Source organism: Myiozetetes cayanensis, unplaced genomic scaffold (genome assembly GCF_022539395.1).
Source record: "Myiozetetes cayanensis isolate MyiCay16 unplaced genomic scaffold, myiCay2020 scf4, whole genome shotgun sequence".
In the NCBI taxonomy this organism is placed as follows: domain Eukaryota; kingdom Metazoa; phylum Chordata; class Aves; order Passeriformes; family Tyrannidae; genus Myiozetetes; species Myiozetetes cayanensis.
This window is the reverse complement of record NW_026087631.1, coordinates 48,276,323-48,300,908: the sequence shown is the minus strand read 5'-3', so window position 1 is coordinate 48,300,908 and position 24,586 is coordinate 48,276,323. Positions and strand designations below refer to the sequence as shown.

The 24,586-nt window shown below is 34.9% G+C and overlaps 1 protein-coding gene across 1 annotated transcript in view; it reads right to left on the bottom strand.

The window, feature by feature from the left end:
- CWC27 (CWC27 spliceosome associated cyclophilin) overlaps positions 1 to 24,586 on the bottom strand; it is a 98,842-nt gene that overhangs the window by 19,080 nt on the left and 55,176 nt on the right. The window contains exon 11 of the mRNA XM_050330096.1: positions 8,848 to 8,945. Coding sequence (XP_050186053.1) covers positions 8,848 to 8,945 — 98 coding nt within the window. The remainder of the gene's footprint in view (positions 1 to 8,847; positions 8,946 to 24,586) is intronic.

Sequence of the window (24,586 nt, the reverse complement as noted above, 5' to 3'; positions counted from 1 at the left end):
TTCTGTTTCAATTTTGTATTACTATGAAGCCAGGGAAAGCAGGATAACAGAAATAAAATCTCTGATGAAAACTCCTGAAATTCCTTTAACCAGCTGACCTTTATTTCTGAAGATATTTCTTGGAGCAGATGAACTGTACATGTATTAATATTCTGTGACTACTTGTTACAGAGCAGACAAATATAGCTTATATAAAAGTTCACAGTTTTCCTGTTTTGTAGGCTGAAGTAGCTACAAATCAAATCCTTGATCTTGCAATAGGAAAAAAACCAGTAACATTTCAACTTAAACAGAGTCCATCTTGTCAGTCAGAAAAAAACCCTCAACTAGTAACAAATTAATATCCAGACTAGTCAATAGCTACTCTCTTTTGTCTTTCCTTTTAAGACTGTCTTCTCTGCAGAATATTCACTGCCATGACAAATTAATAATTTAATGGAACAAAAACTGAATTGGAAAAATTAACACCACCATCCTTTCACATTTGCTTCCTCTTGAATAGCATCAAGACATTTCACATATTGATTTGGTATTCTTGAACTTTATGTACATGTATTTACAGAAGTGTTATTCCTGATGAGGAACAGAAGAATAAACCCTCCATATGTCCACTCCAAATGATGAACAGAAAACATTTTTAGAGAAAACAGTTTCAACAAATTTCAGGATATGCAGCCTGATGCACAAATCTAAATCAAACTCAGTATCAGGGTTTTTTTAGATGATGGCTTACAGTAATACAGAAAAAGCTCCTGATCCTAAACTAAATTTCTCTCTCAAGTGAGGTATTCTATGAAGCTTATGAACATCGCACTTCATAATAAAAGGAAATAAATTTGTAATGATATATCTACATATAAAATATTTTTATATTTCTGCAAATATATTATTTCATTTTTATCCTAATTTTTATGTTGCACTTAAACAGCATTTAACCCCTTTCTACAATGTATTTAAATGGTACCAGAGAAAGCAATCAAACATACAGAATACCATTCACGGCTGGTTTTTTTGCCGTTTTCCAGTTGATATGTTGGATATAATGAAGAACAGAGGATTTAAGGTACCAGCAAGAAAGAAAAAGCCATATTCTGGAATGACCAAAATAGATAAATGCATATACACACACATTTAGGGATGATTAAACATCTGGATGACTGAAACCAAATCTGCCATAAAATTTCATGCAGCATTATATCAGAGGAACTGAGGATAACAGAAGTACAGGATAAAATTACCAATCATAATGGCTCAGTTCCATCTTTTCCCCTACTAGTCAACCTCTTCTACTAATAAAAAAATCCCATTTTTAATTCAAGATCAACCCCTTGTGAAGACAATGCACTATTTTTGCATAAATGCATGTATCCATACTTGTTGACTGCGTGGAAACAACATACTGTCTTGTTTTACTAACATTTAGCCTCTAGATAATGAATTAGAACTACAACACCACCTGCTTCCCTTCAGAAAACAACCTTTTAGGTGACATTTACGAAAAGGGGTGCTTTGAAGGGAATCATAGTACCCCATGACCAATAGAATTGCCCACCTATGACAAGCAAAAGAACTGACAAGAGTGTTCTTGAATATGTATGAAAATGCCAGTTTCAAACTGGCTACAAACATTTAAACCTGTAATCCACACTTTGATATACATACGCTGAATTTAAGAAGATGTGATCCTTAGTTACATAGGTCTTTTGACTAAGATTTACTTTAGTGCAGCTCAAAAACAGTTCTCATACAAAAAGGGTGAAATTCCTCTGCTGTTGTGTGTTTGTTTTATCCCACTCATATATGTGTTAATACAAATAATTTAAATTTCAGTTAAAGCCTTCTCTCGAGATGATTGTTTCTTGGGTCTTTGCCTGCCAAGAGTTTTTCTAATCCTCAGCTTTATTCTCTCTGTCTCCTAGGAAAGCCTTTTCATAAGACAGACAAAAGATAATCAGATCCACTTGAACTACCTTCAGAATGAGTCAACCAAAAGAGCTGTGCACTTGAATGCATCATATTTCTGCATCTTTTATTAAAATGACTTAAAGACATTGTATTTCTCCATGAGGTCTTACAACCTATTACTGCACATAAAAAGCAAGCAATTTAACAGGATTTCCAAAAGCCCCTATGTCAATGGATTTCTTACACATTTTAAAACTTGAAAACTCCAATGATTTCAAAACCACAGTGCACATTTTAATAGAAATTATATATTCAATTTTTGATAGGCATAAAAAGTTTGTGTCGAAAAAAATTTATTTTGTGTCTGAATGAACTGTGGTAATCAGCAAGCAAAAGAAAATGTCCAGAGGAGACTCTTGTTAAAGTGAAGAACCCTTTTTAAATGTAAAAACAGACTGCTGCCTACTACTTTGTATCTTCCAGTAGGTTTCCCAGATCCCTTGCAAATCTTTTGCAGTAGAGTTAAAAAAAAGAGAAACTACACCAATGTATGATGGACTTGACATTCATATGAAGCTTGGCAAATTTAGCTCCAGTTTGCTGATTCAGGAAAAGTATAAGGATCGTGACTTTGGTAATAATCTCCTTAACATAAGAGGATTTTTTAGACAAAAATTAACAAAACATGACATGGATATACAGAAGTGAAAACAACTAAATTAAACTTAGGTATTGCAAGATGCAGAAGATGATAGTTTAAGTTAAAGGGATCTTGCATACTTGTGCCCTAGAACCATTTCACCACAGTGTAACTTTTCCTTTAGTTAGAACAAGTTGCTGTGTACATTCTATCAGTAAGGAAGGCGAGGAAAAAGAAAAAAAGAAAAAGATAACCTCCTTATTGAAAATACATTTCACTCTACTTTCAACAGAATTTGTAAGTACTTTACTACTTACCTCAGCTGGCTTGAGTTACTACCAAGAGACCCCTCATCTTACTGTGACAAAAACTTTATCATTTAAGTAATTTATTTTCTTTCAGATAGGTTCTTCTATCCTGAAATTATTCCTTTAAGGAGGAACACATGCCAACCCAATGCTGTAATCTCACATAAAACTTTGGGTTTAGGATATGGTTTACAATGATAGCCTGAAACTAAGGAGGAGATTCTGAGGTCTTTAAACCTGAAAGGAAGAGAGTGATTTTTAAAAAAATACAGAAGAATTTATTTTGCTCTCACTTAAATTAGTAACAGTTCAAATTACGTCAGTCTTTAACTACAAAACTGCAGAAATATAACAAAGATAGAACTAGACCCAAAAACATAGAACTGAAATGATGTTTAGGGATGGCTTAGGGATGGATCAATCCCTAATAAGAGATGAAGCAGAAGAGAAAGCTTGATAGTTTTAAGCCTAATTCCTAAAGCACCTGTAAAACTTAACAGCATAATAAACACTCAATGGAAGTTGCATCAGAAAATGCTCTATTTTGGAAACTGCAATTTTATCTTCCACTTTAGGGAAATCAAGAAATATGAATTCTAGTTCAGCTGCCTGAAAAGCATGATCACTGCTTAACACTGCATACTGCCCTCAATGACTGAGATCCATTTCTAGCACCGCAGGTGGGGTAACTTTGCCTTAGCAAGTCCACCACCTGTGTCACAGATAAGGTACAATTTGACACAAATGTATGTCTGACAGCGTGCATAAAATTTTCCACAGCGCTAACTTTTTTTGACAAACCTTGTAATAATTACTGCCCTTGTAATTAGAATCTGTTATAAAATCTGCATTTTTTTTTCATGTTTAAGAAAGAGATAATGAAGCTGCTTATAAAACATTTGTTAGAAAAAGAAGGAGTTTGGTTTGCTGAAAGTATTGTCAGAAACACACTAATCTTCTGAAGGGTAGAAACAATACATACTGTGACAGAGAAAAATACATGCTGATTATGAAGGTTTAATGTCACCAGTAAAAGAGAAAGAGCCTGTAGTGCTGACAAAGATCAGTGAAAGAATTTTCATTTATGTTTTTTCTTGATTATAAGAAAGCATGAAGATTTTAACCACCTTACATTACGAAACATTCCTTATATGCTGAACTACACAAAAATATACCCATTAACTCTTGTAATGCACTTTGCGTATGTAATCATGGGTTTATGCAGAATCGAGGTAAGATAACAACAGAAGAGTATCAAGAGTGTACAAAGATATCTATAACAAAAGGCATCCCAGATTATTTAGCAAGGTTTGTGTATGTTTTAAATGGGGTGGACCCATACATTTCAAATGCATACTTTAGCAACTTGACACATTTTATATGATAAAAGACCTACCGGACAGAAATGTCAAGAAATATGTGGCATAGCTAGACTAAATACCAAAGGGAAAAACCAAAAACCTGAAAAAACCCTTAAAAACTCCTTGTTCAGAGTGATAGAAGTTATGATGAAGGTTTCAGTGAATTAAAATAAGAGGCCTAAAACACATTCCTTTATTTGTGCATTATATTCCACTTTCAGCTCATCAATATTCAGTTGACATTGCATTCTTCTGGAATTATGGAGGTATGTAGTACTGATATAAAAAATCTTAATAACACTGAAATCTTGAAAAGAGAAGCTGTTTTTGTTCCAAAGCAAATGAATCCCTTATGAATTACACAAGAAATTCTGATATGCCTTAACATTTCGGGAATTAAAATGGAATTCCTATCAGAAGTGACAAATGGAGAACTTAGAATCACTTTCTATAATTAATATCCATGACAAATAACACACTTCTTCCAGAATTCAGCAAAAAATTTTCTTACAGCTTTAAATACTATGTATATGAATATACAATATAATTTTATGCTTGAAAGAATTTATAACATACTCTCCCATATATTTTTGTTTAGGACTATTTCTACTTGGGTTTTTCTTTTCACCTTCAAGAAATGCTCAGCTACTGTTGCTACAGCTCTGGTTGATCCTGAAGAGACACAGTTTGCCAACAACTAAGGTCAGAGTCAGGAAATATTTAGCAACTGTGAACAACTGAATAGATTTGCTTACAGAATGAGTTTTCAGGATTGGACTGATTACTGGATTTTCAGTTTGCTACAGTGAAAAAAAGTAACAGTTCTAGAACAAACTTACTAGTTCATTTAGACAATGTAAATAATAAAATTTTAGAAGTAAATCCTAGAGCTTCAAAACTCTTATTCAAAAGAGCAGAGAAGATCTGTAAAACAGTGTGAACTGCAAGTTTCTAGAAAATGTTTCTGAACTTTGGTAGCTTTTATGTATAGAGTCCTAGTCTAAAATGCAGTTAATTTTTGAATGTCAGCAGATTTTGAGTACATGCTTAAGATTACTACTAAAATCAAAGCCGGCTTACAGTGAGGTTTTGTCTTCTTCTAAAGACAGAGAGACATGAGGAAAAAGGTACTCTCTTTAGCAAGGAAGAAACTGAATAGGGAATGCTCAGTATTATTTAATGAAATTGAAAGAAAAAAAGTTGTAAATAGTGGAAGAAAAGTTTTGCAAAAGTCACATGTCTAAGATGGCTATTTTGATACAATGCAACTATACTGGATATACTAAAAAAATCTCCATACTTATTATATTTATGCTGTGAAGTTCCCAAACCACCTAAATTTGAATGTTGTTGTGTTCACAATGTTCTTCAGGGTACAAAATTCTGTTAAAAGTTTCAGACTTTAAGAAGACATCTTTCTGTGTAAGACTGAGATTAAATCTTTGAGTGCCCCTGACAGTACTCAAACGTAATAATAAAACAGAAATAAAACATAATCTTACATTGGCATCCTCACTTGATTTTGAAAATTTTCTTAACACTTAAATAATTTGCTTACCATATTACAATTAAAAACAAAACAGAAAATACAGCATGCCTCAGTAGAACTCTTACACTTGAATGTTGGTTTTTACATTGGTTGTTAGGTTTCTCTGCTCAGACTGTTTTGTAGCTTTTCTGTTTTCCCAAGTGTGACAATTAAATTTCATCATCCACAAAATATCAGACCATTTACAAAAAAATTCTAACACGAAAACCTAAAATACTACTTCTTAAATACTCCCACGGCTTTAAAACCAATATATAGTTAAACATCTGGGTAGACATTATTTGTCTAAAGCAAATTTCACCGAAGTATATTCACAGGTTTACACTGCAGAACTTTGAAAAGTGTATCTTTTTCAAATATTTGACCAAGTACTTAAAAAGGTTGAAGTAATTCAGCACTCAAATTGTAGTGTTTGATGTAATTTCTGGCATCACTACAACAAATGTCACATAAAAGAAAAGGATCTTATTTAAAGTAAAGTCTTGACAGCAGTCTGGCATAGTCAATAATACTATTCACAAACTGGAAGGCTGGTTATAATCAAACATATATGGAGGGAATTTTTTTTTCTCTGACCTCTTGAAACAATGTAAACACTTAAATTTTCACTCCTTAGTCTTTTTTAATTACTCTAGTCTCTGAATACAGAAAAATATTAGGTAGGTATAATATGTAAGATGAACAATTTGAAGAAGTGATACTAAATGTGATGCCAATACTAATAAAGATCTGCCAGTGAACTTAAAATAGATGTGTCATGCTGCCACCAGTTCATTAGAATCCTCCAGAATTAGACCCGATCCTGCATCAAGTCCAGTATGACCTAAGACTTATTCTCACAGTTCTGTAGTCTTCAGTGAATTTCTCCCACTATGGTTGCAAGTCTTGGCTTAGATGCAATGTTTTTCAATCAAGCACAGAATCATCATAATGTGGTTACATAGCCTCTGAACTACCATTTTTTACTAATGCAGCCAGCCCAAAGCACAGGCAGACATACTGCAAGTGTCTGCACCATCTGCACAGACATACCTGATACAGCACAACACAACTCACTCTCCATCCCACATTGCCCAAGAGGACAGGCAGAGAAATGGAAAAATCTCCTGCTACATACACATTAATTTCCTGATAGCAGTATGTTTTAAATATATGCAATTTCTTATATGTAAGCTAATGTGGAATACGTAAACTATTATACTTTTAGCAGACTGTCTTGCATGCCAATAGCTTTATGGCACTGAAGAATATTCAGGCCAGTAAATACAAAACGACTAAGTGAACTAAGTGAGATATACTAACTTCTTTTAACTTAGGGGCAAAATTACTTACTTGGTACAAAAATTCTACTGATGTTAGAGTTCACTGTATTCAAGGTAAAGTGTTTCTAAAGTCTATTCTATTATTCTTCAGCTGTAAATTCTGTTTCACAGTAAAGGCATGCTTCATTCATTTCACTTAATCTCTTTAAGCATTTAAGATTCCACCCTTCCATCCTACTCCCTAAATTACACATATCTTCAAGTATCTCCTAATAAATTAGTTTGCATAGTGTTCTGCTAGTCTTGGTGGCTTTGTTCATTTTTATCCAATTCATCCATTTCACCCAGTTCATTATCTTTTTTTGGTGGTACAATACTTAGAACTGCACTTTTACAGTTAAGGCATTTGTAGCAAGAATCATACAGTGGCAGCCACATCATGATGAAAATTCATGTTCAGTTTGTTTTCTAGTACAAACCTGAAATATCTTTTACTATATTTTCATTGATTATTTTATCCTTCACCACTTGCATCTCATTTAATGTCTTTTTAATTTTGCCTTAAATTTTAGAACGTTTATTTTTAGAATTTTTAGTTAGGTTCTCCAATAACTAGTTGAATAGGTTCTTTCCTGCCATCTATCTCTCTCAACAGCTACTAGAACAGATTCCTTCCTCTAACGAAAAGGAAAACCAAGATCATTCAAGATTATTTTCAGCATTACCTGTTACCTACAGATTTTCAACAGGTTTATCTCCTACTTGCTATTTATTTCAAAGAAAGTATAAAACCTCCAGCAACCCTGGTATATAAGGGCTTTGCTTGAATAAAAGGCAGCCTTGCAAACTGTACCATAATAGTAACTACGAGTATTGCCCAAGTATTACTTTAGTCTGTCACTGTAAAGATGGTTTTCTTTAAATTACCAAGTCCTCTAACTTAACTGGCTTGGAATCGGGATAAGATTTAAGAAGTAGTGTAAGAACTGGTGTATATGGCACTGTTCAAGATAATTTATCATATATGCACATAAGGACTAGTCTTTACCTCCTCTATACTTCTACTCGCAGTTCTTTTTTTACATGGCCAGTGACACCATTCATTATCTTGCCAATGAGAGCTTATATTCAATCAGTGATTGTGCAGGATTCCTAGAACTTTTTCAGTCACCAACTTGTACTAGTTGGTGCCAGATTTCATGTACAATTTGCAACTTGAGTTTTTAAACCCCACTCTTTCCTGTTTCTTCAGTTCAGCTAATAAAGAGTGTTACATCCACCTGGACTAAAATGTGCACTTTACATACTATTATAAACATAACAATTTATGCACGTTTAGAAAGAAACAGAATATAAAATCTGCCTAATAATGAAGTGGGCTGCTGAAGATCCCATTTTGCTAAGGTTTAGGGAATATATGGTAATGACTTTCTGAATTTGAGTTCCACTGCTGTCATAAAATACATAAAAGTTTGAAGTCAGTAGCTTTGAGTTCAAAGTTAACCATCTGCATTTAAGTACCTTTCCAAGTCAGAATGTCAAGAAGACCTTCCAAGTCAGAAGTCACAGCACAGATGTAACTAAAGGACATTGGAAGGAGAAATACTACCTCATTTGAAAGAATGAATGCTACCTGTACAATATTCTTATACTGTATCATTACTTTATTCTTACATGGCATCATTACATTACTACCATTCTTAAGGAAAGAAAAGAATCTACATTTCAATAATAGAACGCCCACATTTATCCACATAAACCACAAAACTAAAAAAAATTTTAAGACTGGAATGTTAACTGGAGATCTACACAAAACCCTTACCTTCTTTCTCTTTGGGTTTTAAAGCTCTTTCTTCTTTTTTCTGCTTTGCTTCCAGCAGTTCACGTTTCAGCTGTCGCACTTCTTTCCGTAGGTCCTCACTGGAAAGAGAAATATTTATATGAATATAACCTTCTGGGAATGTACAGCCACTCAGAAGAAATGGAATCAAAGTTAATGCGCAGTAGGTCTTTGACATAAACAAATGGAAGGTACTGACTCACTGATGTTAAGAACATAGCTTAAAAATCAATTAGGACCTAAGAAAGTTCATATTTTCATTAGAAGAGACAACAAATGAACAATAACAGACATCTTATTTTAAGACCCCATAAGAAATTAAGAAATATGTCAAAGAAATTAATAATAAAATGAGGAATCCCCATCTGAAATTTACTTTAAATAATTTAATATTTAACCATGAGAACCACACAAAGAGAATTTGAAACACAGGCATTGCCAAATAAATATTATACATGTTATAAAACTCTGTTCACTGAAGTAATTAATCTTAGCATCCTGGATTGGAGAAGCAATGTAGTGTTAAGTGACAAAGATATGAAATGATATATTACTAGGTATGAAAATTAATTTAATGTTACAAATTTTACAAAAATCTCAGGTGATAAAACACTAGAAAAAAGAAAATAAAATTTGCAAGTCATTGTGCCAATATCAGATCAAATATTTGTCTTCATAGAATTGCAAGGGACCTCTGAAGATAAGCCAGTCCAGCTTCCTTATTCAAAGCAGGGCCAAAGTGCTGAGAGCACTGGTTAGTCAGGTTTTGAATATCCAGAAATGGAGACTCCATGTCTCCTGGCAACTACTTCTTGACCTCACTCAATGCAAAAAAGCTCTTTTGTAAATTCGTTTTAAATAGAATTTCATCTCATACCTATTTGTGCCCATCTGGTTACCTGTGGAAAAGAACTGATAACTGCTTTGAATTTCCTGGTGTTAGAATCTGTATTTTGCACTTTCTATTTTTTTTCATTTCATTTTCAATTAAGGTCTGGTTGATATAGTATTCACCATAGTCAATGAACAGCAGAAATATTACAATGCAGGAACATAACATGCAAGCATCTCCCTGCAGTTGTTTTAAGTACCTCAATTCTCATCTGTAATACTCACAACATAACAGCCTTTTTTAAGGAAAGACTTAGAACTGGTGGGTGATTAATTTCATTTTCTTTTGTATGTATGCACAAATACAGAGTTTGTGAAAAGCACTAGAAAAAGAAGACCGCCACTGTAAATTTATTCAAACTGTCAACTGCAGCAGTAGGTCTTTGTTTTCAACAGAATGGCAGAAGCCACATTAAGCTACATTAACAGCTTTTTCATAGGACTACAGTTCTACTTTTCTATCCTGAGAAGAAAATCATAGGGACATAAAGAGACATTTTTACTCCAGGTGACTCGACTGCTTTTCTAGAAATTGGCAATAGTACGGAAAGCAACTGTATTACAACACAAATCTAGTATACTGCAAAATTTTCACAGAGAAGTTGCACGGTAGGAACAAGACATGCCAATAAAAGTGGTATGTTTAAAATATTTAGAGTTCCAGACAGTGATAGCAACACAGTCAGAGGGAGTTGCAAATGACACTTAATAACAGAGCCTAGCATATCAGTTTTCCTGTCACAGGGACCTACTTGTTCTTTTGCTTAGTTATCTGAATGCTATTGCAGCATGAACAATGAACTAGCTAGTGACAAGTATTCAGCTCCATATCTTCTTGTTTTTCCCAATGGAAACAGGTTTTTGTACAGAACACTGAAGGTTTTAGTTCTTAGAGAGACTAATTCCAAAATGTTTTTTTCAAGCCTCTCTATGATCAGTACTAGGTCAATAAAGGACTTTGTTTTCTAGGTAGGCTCTACACTTCTCAAAGGTTTTATTCCTAGGCTCACTTTGCCAAATTAGGTTGATAAAAGAGGCAATCCAAAAAGGCTTCATGCTAAAGAGGAAGCCATAAGAACTGGCTGATAGGAAAGCCAGACTACACTCATTTACTGGAACAGAACTAGAAACGACTCCTGACTTTGTAAACAGAAAAATGTCAAACTGTTAAGGCAGAGTAGAATCCTAGTAAGGGACCACAGTCTGTACCTGCCCCTTTCATCTTTGAGGCATAGGCTTTTGCATGCTGCAAATCTGCATTCAAATTTAATAAGATAGCTGTTGGTTCATAATCAACTATGTAGTTGATTACTGCTGTCCCTGGAAAGTTTCTGTTGCTACAAAGGCTTAGCTCTCTTTGCTCCATCCTTGTCCCACTAACCCCCTGGTTCCACTGTTACACTGAAGGCCCTCCTCTTCCTCTCACTTCCTGCTTCTTCCTCTTCTTGCCACTTCCTGCCACCTGGAAGCCACTCTCCCTCTCTCAACATAGAGAGCTACTTCCAGAGCAGGTGAAACCTTCCTCTGCAGAAGACTGAAGAAGATCTAGATAAATTGTTCATAAGTCCAGAGTTTTCAGATTCTACTCAGAACAATAAAATGGTTTTATGTAGAAAACTTATAGTGAAATCAAGCCTAGGATTCCATTTGAATTTCTGTTTCAGCATTGGCTTGGTTTGATAGCACTGTGAATAGTTTGACAGGACTGACAGGAACTCCAGAATCTAGGAGATATGAGAACTTAGGTCCTAACTTCAAGCTGAGATGTAGTTACACCCTAAAGACATGTCTATGGTGAAGGCATCAGCTTTCCTCATAAACTATCTGAATGCATTATCCATTAACACCTTTACACTGTTAACTGTGGGCACCATTCAGACTAATTTCTTTAGCAGACTAATTTATACTTTTACAAAACTTCTTTTCAAAGGAAAGAATGTTCTCCTAACTTGAATCACTTCTGTCTACTTCAGAACTCCCTGCAGTACTTTCTCAACCCTTTTGAACACAGACTTCAGAATAAGACACACTGATGGGTTGCAGCACTCTTGTAGGACTCTGCTGGTGGTGTATTTGGTTTGTAACTTGAAAAGGAACATAAAGTCATCACTGCATTGGGCACTCATTATTTTCCACAGTGATTCTAAATCCACCTCTTAAGTCAATTCTTTCCAAAATGTCATTCAGCAGTTGTACTGTTTTGCAGCTGCAGCCTGCATTTCTGATTTCCAACTGTAAAACCTTTCATTTAGTTGTATTTAGTTATATTAAAACGGTTTTTTTATTCAATTGTGCCAACTTAGGAATTACATACAAATTATTTGTAATAGTCTGTTCTCATGTACTCTATTATAAAGACTTTAAAAAAATAAAAATAAGAATATCAGTAGCCTTTAAGTAAACATTTGATACAAATCTCTCTGTACTATAAACACTGTAGTAGCTCAGTTATTTTTATAAATCAAAAAGTCACCACTTTTTAAACATTTATCTTCCCCTGCCTTCAGTTTCCCCAAAAGGCAACATAGTTACCTATTACCTACAAAATCACACTATCAAGCATTAATTTCAACTTTATTAATTTTTTTTCTGAAGAGTGTACCAAAAAAGCATCAAAGCATTCTGTTATACCTGGTTAGGAGAGAAGCAATGCTAACCTGTCTTAATTTCTCTGCTTCATACCTTTCACTATGATTAGACTCAAATAGTAGTTCTGTTCTTTGAATTCTCATAGTTCTCAAATTTTTATTAAAAATGAACACTACTAGAGCAGAAAGCATTCTATTTTCATAGAATTTCTTAGATTTCAGTTAGATAGGCCTGTTATCTGAAAATGTTTAATCTTAAAGGATGCTGCCCAACTTCTCCCTTTTTAAATTTTTATTCCAATCTTACATACACAGAACTTAAATACCTACTGAATAATTTTTCATTTACTACATAATGCTATGACATCTTAATATAGGTAATTATTTAATGCAACTACTCTTGGGTTTCCCCCTCCCCTTTTTAATTTAAACTGTTTAAGAAATGCTTCATTGCTTAATTTAAGCACCATGGTAATGTCATCAATGTCATTGATTCTCCTGGCACTTCTTTTTGGTATCTGCATTTTAATTTTACATATTCTTTTTCACTGATTTCAAATTTCTTTTAAACCAGAATGTCTCCATCACAGTGTGAATTTACTCAACATTCAGTTAGTGTACCCCTGCAAAATTACTATCTTTCCTTCTGTCCATTCCATTCTGTCTTTAATTTTCCAATTAAGTTATACAAACTAAATGAAATGCTGCGTCCAGAGAGTGGTGTTCAATGGCTCACTGCTCAGGTGGAGATCAGTGGCAGGTGATGTCCCTCAGGGGTCTGTATGGGGAGTAGGACTGTTTAATATCTTGATGAGTGACATAGTGAAATTGAATGCACCCTAAACAAGTTTGCAAATGACACCAAGCTGAGTGGTACAGTTGATACACGTGAAAGACAGGATGCCATCTAGAAGGACTTGGACAAGGTTGACAAGTGGATCCATGTGAATCTCAGGAGTTTTAAATAGGCAAAGTGCATAGTGCTGCACTTGGGTCAGAGCAATCCCCAGTATTAATACAGGTTGGGGAGTAAAAGGATTGAGAACAGCCCTGCCAAGCAGAACTTGAGGGTTTTAGTGGGTGAAAAGCTGGACATGACCCAGCAATGTGCGCTCACAGTCCAGAAAGCCAATTGTATCCTGGGCTGCAACAGAAGCAGCTTAGTAAGCATGTTGAGGGAGAGGATTCTGCCCCTCTACTCTGCTTTGGTGAGGCCCTACCTGGAGTGCTGCATCCAACAGTGAATTCCTTGGTGTAGGAAACGTGCACCTGCTGGAGCATGTCCAGAGGAGGACCAGAAAGATGATCCAAGGGATGGAGAACCTCTCCTCCTACGAAGAGAGGCTGAGAGTTGGGGTTGTTTAGCCTGGGAAATAGAAGGCTCCAGGGACACTTCACTGCAGCTTTCCAATATTTAATGGGGGCTTATAAGAAAGACAGTGACAGACTTTTTTGCAGGGTCTGTTGCAATTGGACAAGGTGTAATAGTTTTGAATTCAAAGACGGCAGATTCAGATTAGATACAAGGAAGACATTTTATAAGATGAGGGTGGTGAGACACTGGCATAAGCTGCCCAGAGATGATGTAGATGTCCCATCCCTCGGGTTCATTTAAGGTCAGGTTGTATGGGGTTCTGAGTAACCTGATCTAGTGGAAAATGTCCTGCTTGTTGCAGGGGCTGTACACTAGATGACCTTTAAAGGTGTCTTTCAACCCCACCCATTCTATAATTCTATGATTTAGTCATGAACACTATTTACTAGTAATCTCTAAGTCAGCAATAAAGTGAATAATCAAACAATTTCACTTGCACCTAATGGCTGAGCAGTACCTTTTCTTAGCTTCAACGCAGGAAAAGTATCTTCATGACTTTTTTGCAAGTGTATGTACTTCATGGCAAAGCAGGCCTCAGACAACACAGAAGTATTGGTCTGAAAAACCTTCCTCCATTTTCTATGATCTCAAGGTTAAAAGATTATTTTAATTAATTATTTCAATACATAAACAGTAAAAGTTTCTTAACTCCAAGTCTATGACTGTTTCAGAGATTAATGTCACAAGTCACATAAAGCTAAAATACCCTAAGGACCTAGACATACCCATATGGCTGGGCAAACTCCACACAAAATCTGATGAAGACTGCCTGACCTTAATCTTCCTACTAAAAGCAGACTTTGGCGGATCAAGATTCCATCTCTATGAAAAGTAATAGCAAGAAGTGGCTTGCATGCAAGACTAAAGGTTAACAAAACTATTGTCTTGGTTTGTCACTAAGGGTCTGAATCATAAGTGAACATGCACACGATTGCTCCACTGTGCTCTCAGCTATGAGCTGTGAGCAAGTGTAGATCCAAAACCTCATTACAATGTTGTTACAGTTTTGGTACCTTAGCCATTCTACTGATTCAAACTCACTTGATTTTTGACTTGAATAAAGTGCAGGCAAAATCCACTTAAGAGCTTTTTTACTAAAGGAGCTCTTCCATCTGTTAGGTTTCATTCGTACCAGAACTAAAGCTTCATATTTCAATATACTTTTATCTTAATAGTAGGGTCTTCTGCAGTTATCTTCTTAACGACAAATATTCCATGCTTCAGCTTTCTAATATTTTTTACATTTTATTTTTGATCAGGAACTAATACTTCGTTCATAAAGAATAAAATCAGTTGGAAATTTAGTCAAATATTTTAAGTTAAATTAACACAATTGTTTCTAAGTGCCATGTACTGAAGCTGACTTTCTGAAAGTAATTAAGGGTCTTCTAAACTGACAAAGTAACTTAATTCAAAAAGAATTTCTATATTCTAATGACTTCATGTAGGCAAAAGAAAAGAGAACTGATTACATAACTAAACAGTAATTCTGATTTTGGTGTAAGTGACCATATGATCATACTTGCTTTGCTTTGCGAAAGCTCAAAACCACTCCTCCTTCTCTATATACATACATAAGTCTCTTTGTACTTGTATGCTCCTGTATACATGTATATATATAAATCATAAACGGTTATATTTATTTAAGCATACCAAATCTGTAACAAACAATATATATATTATATGCAGACACAAATAAGACTTAGAGAGGCATAATATCTTATTCAACTGTGATTTAGGGAAAAATTGTTGCATATATTGAAACTGTAATTTAGATATTTCCCATTCAGTGAAAACAAAGTTCAGTAGATGTTAAAATTCACTTGATGTCTATATGTGAATCACAAAATGCCAGAAAACTTTGCTTTCTGTGTATTTCCTAATTTACCCTAACTCCAGTCTAAACTTCACTACAATTCAGAGTATTCATTATTCCCTCTCTAGACTCCACCTATACCCCTGGAGAGGTCCAAACTGCTTGAGGTTACCCTAGCACACAGTCATTTACTAACGTGGATACAAACATATTCTTTCAAAACCTAAGTATTTAGGTGGTGGTGAAACAATACAGATAGCCTCACAATCAGAGGATTCACTCAGATAAATGCAAATTTTTAACAGAGGAACTGTTAGGAGATTGAACAACTGAAAGATCATGGTATATTCTGCATCACTGGATCTGGATTTTTTCTAAAAAAATAGTAGTTGAAACAAGAATTAATTCAGGTAAGTGCTGTTTTCTGCACTAATGATTAAATTATTATTTTTGATGGCACACCATGTTATTTCTCTTCCTCCTTTTATGGTATTATAGTTACACTACTTACATTTTCTTAAAGGCAATTTCCTTTAATTTGCTTTTGCTGTCTTCTCATTCAGTATCATCAACATAAAATTACTAACTGGTTATCCTTAAATGGTAACGATATTTAGAAAGTGTCGTTCCAAGTAAGTACATCAGAACAAGGAAAACAACCCAAAATAGTCTTATTCATTTTGCAACTAATTTTAAAGTGTTATAAAAAATAAAACTATGTCAAGACTGTCACATGAGCAGAATCCTTTAACATATTAATAAAATAAAATGAGTACTGATGTACTTTAACACTGCTCATGTTAATTTCATAGACCAATAGATGATTTTAATGAGCTTGGATAAACCAAATAAAAACCAAGCTACAGTACAGTATTATGAATTCATAGTGTAAGTTAATAGCCTGGAAAGAAGTCCTGGATTCAATTCTGTCCTGTTACAGGCAGTCGCATTTCTTTCCCCAAATGTACTAATTCCATTAAAAGTATATTTCATGCTCTCTTTATTATATTTATTAACGATAATTTTCAATGCCTATTATATCATTAGCACCCATGATATATATGGAAAGGTCATCCTAGAACTGACAAGGAGGCACCTTAACAATATCAGGGACAATGAGGAATAATTCCTATTCAAATGACAGCTTTTGGTTTCTGCTAGATACTCTTGAAAAATGCACAGTATTTTGTTTGAGAATTCTAATTGCAAGTTCAAATACTATTTTTAAGCAGAGAAATCCAACGATAAAAAGATACAACATGAAATGTTGTCTTCACACAACCAACTGATTTGCAGAATGTCTGGAAGAATTGACGTAAATGTCTACTCTACAGAGTCTACAATGATTTGAAGTCTTTTCTGATATTCCCCCTTCTGCCTCTTGGGGTATCTTGTGAACATGCAATTCTTTGAATGGATAGCAAATTTCCACATTTGACATGTAGATTTAAGACTTTTCTAGAGTTCAAAAATCTTATTTTTGTCTGGATTGCATTACTGTTCATTTCTGGTACTGCAAGAATTTTAGAACTGTAAATATGAAAATAAAAATTACAAATTTGGAATATGTGCCGTGTCTGTCTGCCAGCCTGGTTTTGCTGTAGGAATCAGAAATGGTGCATTGCAGTTGTAGCTCTCATAAGACGATGATATAAAAATGGAAGCAGGTCTTAACATTGGAAACTTGTAGATGAAATAATTGTAATTATATGTACTGGGTCCTGTATGGACACCTGTGCTTATACTGAGGGTAACATGAATGCTGTTGTTGACTTTAACAGTATCTGTATGTGTATATTACAGTTTACAATTAGTAGTTTAACTCTTTCTTAAAAAAACCCAAAAACCAGAAAAACTTCTGTACTGAATGCATATGGATGAATTGCCATTATTTATGTATTTTTCTTAGCATTATGGAAAGATTTCAGTGATGAAAACTAATGGGACTGGCATGTTTATTAAAGACTATATGAACAATCACTACTGTCTTTTAACTTCCATAAACCTGAGTGTGAATAGGTGCATCACATAGTAAAAGCTTCAGAGAACTGGCACTATATTTTACTGTAATTATGCATACTAGACTATAAGCTACACAGTATGTCAACAATCTCAGTTCCGTGCAATGAATTCTCAGCCTGAGACTGAAGAATATTGCCATTTTACTTTAGTAGGAGAAGCTCAGCAAAACACGCAGGGCCAGTAGGTTAAGCATGAAGTATAAACTTGTGCAAGAAGATATTAAAGGAGAAGCAATAAATCTTACTATGGCATCTAAGACAGATGTAGGGGGAAAAAAACCCAACCCACAGGTTTCAGGACACGTGCTCTTCTTCAGCTAGTTTATTTTTCTTCCACAGTTTGCTTAATAAAAGGTATTAGCTTTCGCTACAAACTTTCTTTGCTTACATTGTTCAGCCACCAGCTACACTGCCAGAAAATGCAGATGTATGCATTAGGGATATATAAAAGCACGTATCATATATCACATATCATATATTAAGGCTGATTTTATGCACTATCTGAACTTTCTATGTTCACAGCAGATTCTGGAACAGCCAGGAGACCCTAAATTTTCCCAGTTTAAGAGAAAAACCTAACTTTGCTTAATGGAAGATAATTAACAACTGTTAAACAAATAGAAAAAGTGGAGGAGACTGATAGCATCTCTCATCCAGATCCATGCTATATCTACCTGGATTGGAAGTGCCTAGCTCAATGATTGATAAAAACATGTTTTCTTCTTTTGTTTTTGTAATAACACACCGCACTGGTCACTTACAGATGTTGTAGTGAAGAGGTTTTCTTCCTCCTCTGTCACTTCTGAGTGGGATGAATTCTTCGTTTTATTCCTTACTGCATGATCCTATGACCCTTTCACCCTATTTCTATCATTAGAGCTTTTGAGATTATCCAGTTTTCTATGATGATATTCCCATTGTGTTACTTTCTAACTTCGTACAATTTACAAGCTTCTTTCAACAAACTCTGGTGGGCTTTTTTTTTTAATATTTAAAGTATTACTGAAAACCTGAAATTAGAACTATCCAATCAATTTGACCCAAAACAACAGCTTTCAAAATACCTTATGTTCTCTTTTAACCAACTTCTTACCTATTTTGCAGTTCTTGTTCTATATTTTCCTCTCCTTAGTTTTAACCATTTTCTTCAGATTAATCCAGAATAAATTTTATCATGAAAATTTAGCCTAGAAACAAGGTTACTTTTGCTTAGGAAATATCTAAAGACAGGTTAGTTCATCAGAATCTATTAGTAAACCAATTCAACATGTTTTTCTATTAGCCACTAATAATTCTTTATTATTCATATTTTCTTATCTACATTGTCTTACATTGTTCTACCACCTTAGAGGAAGCAAATCCACAACTTCATCTGAAAGTTTAGAAGTGTGGTTTCACCAGAAAAGTCAAACAAGTTCTAATGTCTTAGATAGAAGTACTAAATGCTTTAGAAGTAGCACAGGTATAAAGGAAAACAAAACAAAAATACTGGTTGCAATGCAAAGCTCACAAAAAAAAAAAGGAGACCAGAAAGACAAAGAATTAAGTAGTGTGACTAACAAGTTTTAAAGGGTTATTAAACTAAATAATTTTCTGTCTGTATACCTCAACTAAGGCTGTTAGAATAGACAGTAGAAGGTCATATGGTAGAGGATGTATAAAAGGGGCTATGATGAATTTTAAAAAGTAAACAGCTGAAGGTTTAATGCTAAAATGAGTAAGTAAAACAAGAAAACAGAAGAAGGAAGAGATCACATGGGATTAAAGGGAATAATAAAGTAAAACAAAATCACTGCTGATAAGATAAATTATTGATTTGTGTAAGCTTTCTCAAAAGAAGATTCTAGGGAGATAACTCTTCAAGAACCTGATCAAATTTGGACATTAAAATGAGACAAGACCATAGACAGAGGTGTCAGAAGGGGAGATAACAACCAACTAAAGTGTTACAAAGTTCCAGAGTTCATCCTTGCGAAGGAACTCAGGAATGGCTGTTCCACTAAATCACCTGAAAAACAATGTTGTATCGGGTGAACAGGTAGTCACAAACACAGTACCTTAAGAACAAAAGGGATGACTAAGGACTGCACAGTAAATGTCATGACAGATTCTGGTGAGCTGTTTTCATAACAAACAAAATAAACATCATCTTGAACAGTGAGTCTCTGTTTCCTCGCTAATCTAGAAGTTTCATTCCTATGTGTTGGTGAAGGTGTGGATTAACAAGTAAAGGACAACACGATGAGCAGATTTAAACATTCAAAAACCTTTATGATGAGCAATTTAAAAAGACAGAGTAAATAGTGAGAAGTGGATGAAAACAAAGTACACAGTGAAAAAAATTAGCCAAACTAAGACAAGAATAAGCAATTACCTTTCAATATAGCAAAGTTAATACTTTGGGTTAAACAAATCTGAAAAAATGGAGTGAGTTGCATTTCCAGAAGATCCAAAATCAGGGTCTTCAGGATCCAAAATCAAGAACTCAGCCAAGCCCAGACAAAACATGGTGATTTCTCATGGTCTTAACTCAGGATTGGAAAATTGAGCAAAAAGCCACAGTCAGGTTCTCAGAAAGTCTAATTAAATTATATGACAAAATTGAAGGAGACTGTGCAGAATGAAGTCCTGGTGCACTTCACACAGCTATAAAGTAACAGAATGAGTTAATGAAAAGCCTCTAAGCTTTACTAGTGACAGGTCTAATATTATGTAGTTGTGGAAAACAATAAGACAAAATGCACATTTATTAAGGAGAATACACCAAAAAATAGTATAGTGGCTCTACAAGGCACAGCCAGTATTGCTCAACTATAAATGAAACTGGATAGTCCATGTCAAAATGGCCAACAAAGTAACAGAGGAAACTTCAGAAAGGATGACAAAGATTATTCCCATCATGAAAAATTGCCCCGACATGAATATAGAGAAAAATGGACTTATTAATTTCAGAAGAAAATGAGACAGAGGAAACATGGGAAAGAGTAGTAAAACACAAATACTGCAGACTTTTAATATCTAGGTCAGGGAGACACTCAGTAAAACATCAGTAATTAAAAAAAAAAAGATAAAATATTTTTCACTTTTCAGATGAGACCACCCAGTTTTTTTCAGACAATTTCTTTAGAGCAAAAACCTTCACATTATTAAAAGTATTTCAGACGCTTACATGAAAACCTGGGACATCTATGTAGAACAGTTAACACTAAAAATGAATTTCAGGAGAAATAGAATACTTCATGCCTTGAAGTGTAAATCAGCTGATGGATTGCTCTCCCACTTCTCTGAGGCAAATGGTACTGGCCACTGGCCAGCCTTTTCTAATTGCAGATTCCTACATCATCAATGGAGGCAAAGACCCTTCAGACAACAGCACATGCATAATGGAGATTTTCCTCTACAAGTCTCATCCCGACTCTCTATTTTACTGTAAGTGTCATCAGTGCTTATAACTACTAAGTAACAAAATATTTATACTAGCATCAGAGTCTTCAAAGGAAAATAATGTGAGGACTGATGGAAATAGCTTTCTATATACCCTATTAATATAGGTATATCATAAGATATTTTCAACAACTAAATTGACAGATTAAACTAAGAGCATAATATACACCAACTATATATGACCATTTCTTGGAAACTGGATAAAACACTTGCTCTGAGTTTTGCCTGCTGTTTCCCAACATCTGATAAAAATTTATAACAGATGGAAATGATTGCAAAGTGAACAGCACTCCCTTCGTGTTCTCCATTCTGCTGATTTAATCACAAACACACTGAATCTGATAGTAATGAAACAATAGACTTGTTGTTGAGATCACCAAATGGCTTCCATAAAAACCTATCAGACACTGAAAATGTAGTCACTATAGACAAACAGCACTGTTTGCTGACCTGCCATATCACCTGTCTATGTAAACCAGTAAATTCTATCATAGAAGCAACCTTAAATAAAACAGTCAACTTAATTGTATTTGTAATTATATTGAAAAGCCACATTAGGAAAAGACAATCTTGCAAGAAATCTTTCACAGAATTAGCTGGCCTAGACATTTCTAGATTTTTGCATTCTCCCCTATTACGAAATGCAAACATTATTCCAAAGTGAGTCTGCTCTGCACTCTCTATACAATATATATTTTTAACAAACAAATCATATTCAAATGATTTGCTACTGCAAACTACAACTGACAGCTCTGAATACACAGTAGTTAGTAGTTCTAATAACAGAAAATAAGGCTTGAAGTTAAGTATATCCTGAGGTGCAGGCAAGATCAATTCCAAAATGTCTGAAAAATCAGCTAAACATTCTACAGAATCTACCTAGTCTATTCGGGCACAAGCAATTATAGATCTTCTTTTTTTACTAAGACTTGAAATGAGTAGATCTCTGAAGAGAAAATAATTTTCCTCAAACCTCAACTTTACAAAAAACCACCTTTTTACACATAAAAATGTCATCAACTTAGCGTCAACATAAAGACTATTTTGCAGAATGTTTCAAGTCTAGAAGCAATCACAGAGCCTCACTCAAAGCTAACAAATCCGTACTCTTTCCTAAGGATCCAACAGGGTGATTCATCCAGCCTGAGGATACTTCCTGGCTGCCCCCCTCTTCTAGGGGCTCCTCTGATCCAGACAAAAGAGAGCAGACTGGAAAAAATTCTTCTGGCAGCAAGAAAAGATTAGCTGGAGCACTGCTTTTCCCAAGCCTTCTTTTGTCACAGGAAGGGACCACACGTACATGATGTGACAGGGTAGAGATACAGGACACTCTGGGAAAGTCAAAAGTCACAGAACAATTTCTCTGGCTTACACTATATTCCTAAGGGACTTCTGAAGACAGAAAGTACTAGGTAAGGGCTGGATGAGATGCTCTGGTAGCTGCATCCTGCTCCTTGTTTCTCTTTTCCTGTTTAAGGCAGAAAAATCAGACATACACAATAAACACAGCACGTCAGAGAATTAATCCTTGGAGATGCTTGGTAGAATGCAGTCACAATAAACCAAGTAACCTTTTGGGAATTCTCTAGCTCTTGAAAAACTATCTAGCTCACTCACCAGTCAAGCACCTCTTGCTCAGTCTACACCTGCTTCTGTATTAGAACAGGGTGGTTAAGAGGACTTCTTAAGAACCCCTTGTCTTAATTTCGTGATCCCCTCTATCTAAATAAGCTGGCAGAAGGAGCAGATCACTTTCTGCTGGGATTTTGGAGAGGATGGCCCATCAAGTCCCTCTGGTTGTCCAGTGAAAGAAGAGATCCCTCATGTCTCACCACTTCTGAAGTTTGTTTATGAATCTGAATCCAGACATTAGAGAGAAGATGTGATTTAGAGACAATGGATATGGACATTTCGCATGGAAGGCCAATTAGAATGTAAATGGAGGTCTGATATCCAAACAAACAGAACAGAAGTATCTTCAACAGAATGTAAGCTACAGGTGTTATTTGCTATTTTCTTACAACAAGGACTTGTCTGTATAAAATGAAACTGCAAGTCAGTAGATTTAAAATAAGTAAAAGGAAATTGTCTACACTGATTACAATTAAATTGAGAATGCATCGCCACAAGACACCACACTGACCAACAGGTTCAAAGCAGCTACATTTAGTCACAGAAGAAAAATACAACAAAAGCACTAAACAGAACAGGTCAAATGAACTTTCTGACTAAATAAACCTCAAATTACAGATTGTGGGAAACAGGAAAAGTTCCCTAGTAGTATATAACAACTACTCTGCTTCTGGCCACTGTCAGAGACAGGACATTTACTAAACGGCTAAACGGATCTTTGATCTAATCCAGCATAGTTTATTCTTAAATCAGTTATGTTTTCTAAAAATCTGACATTTATTACTTTGACTTAGTAGAACATAAGCGAGGAGTGCTATTTTCAATACTGGAGAGGTCCATGTCTAAGGGTGCATAAATGTATTTGTTTTTTAAATTAATTTTCTGAATAAATATTTCCTATATAAAAACATTCCTCACAGAAAGTCATCTGTCATTTTCTGTTTCTGAATGGAGGGAAGGCAAGTTTTTTTTTGTAGCTCCAAGAAACATACTCCTCTTTTTTATTTAACTGTAAAAGCTTGATATAACTTTCAAAGGAACAACTGTGAGATATACAATGGTAAAAAAGAAAAAAAACAAAACCAAGAAGGAAAAGCATTCTAATTTTTATGTAATTCATGAATGGTTAAATAATGGAGATTAATAATTAATAATTAATAGATTGATTCTGAACTACAATTAAAGCCCAACTCATCATTTAGGACCCAATGTGAACTTCTTCCATACTGAACAGTTAATACAGTCATGCCACAGCTGACGTAATAATAAATGGCCAGTCTTCGCGAGTGAAGATCCGGGGAAGGTCTTTACACCTTCCAGCCTGCGCATTGGATTTTTTAGGTGAGACACAGTGTGCGCGGAACTGAGCCCACCCTTTAATCCTAAGGTTCATCTGCCGGGGCCAAGCGAGCTTGGACGGTGGCAGCGAGGTCCTTAGGACGTAGATGGATTGCCTATTTAAGGGTTAACGAGCTCCATCTGGCCCGGGAGTGGCCCTGACCAGGAATCGAACCCAGGCCTCGGCGGTGACAGCGCCGCGCCTTTACCACTAGACCACCAGGGGCTCCAAGTAAAAATAAAATAAAAAATAAAATAAAAAATAAAAAATAAAATAAAAAATGAAAGTCTACTTCAGATGATCATTTCACTCCCAGGTGTAATTGACAACTTATAATCTGATTTTAAAAATGAAAGGTGTAATTGACTAATAACAACTATTATTTGTATCAAATCTATTTAATGATGCTCAATTTATTTTGTTCTAGTAGCCACAGCACAAAGATAACAGACTGGCATAAGCAAACAAGTCATTATTTCTGTTATAAGTGTAATCTCCAATCCTCCAGCTTTATACTCTGCTTTATTTGTAAATAATTCTACTGGGTTGTTATAAGCACAGTTTAATGTATTATACCTATATCTCAAAATGAAACAAAACAAATGCTAAAAATAT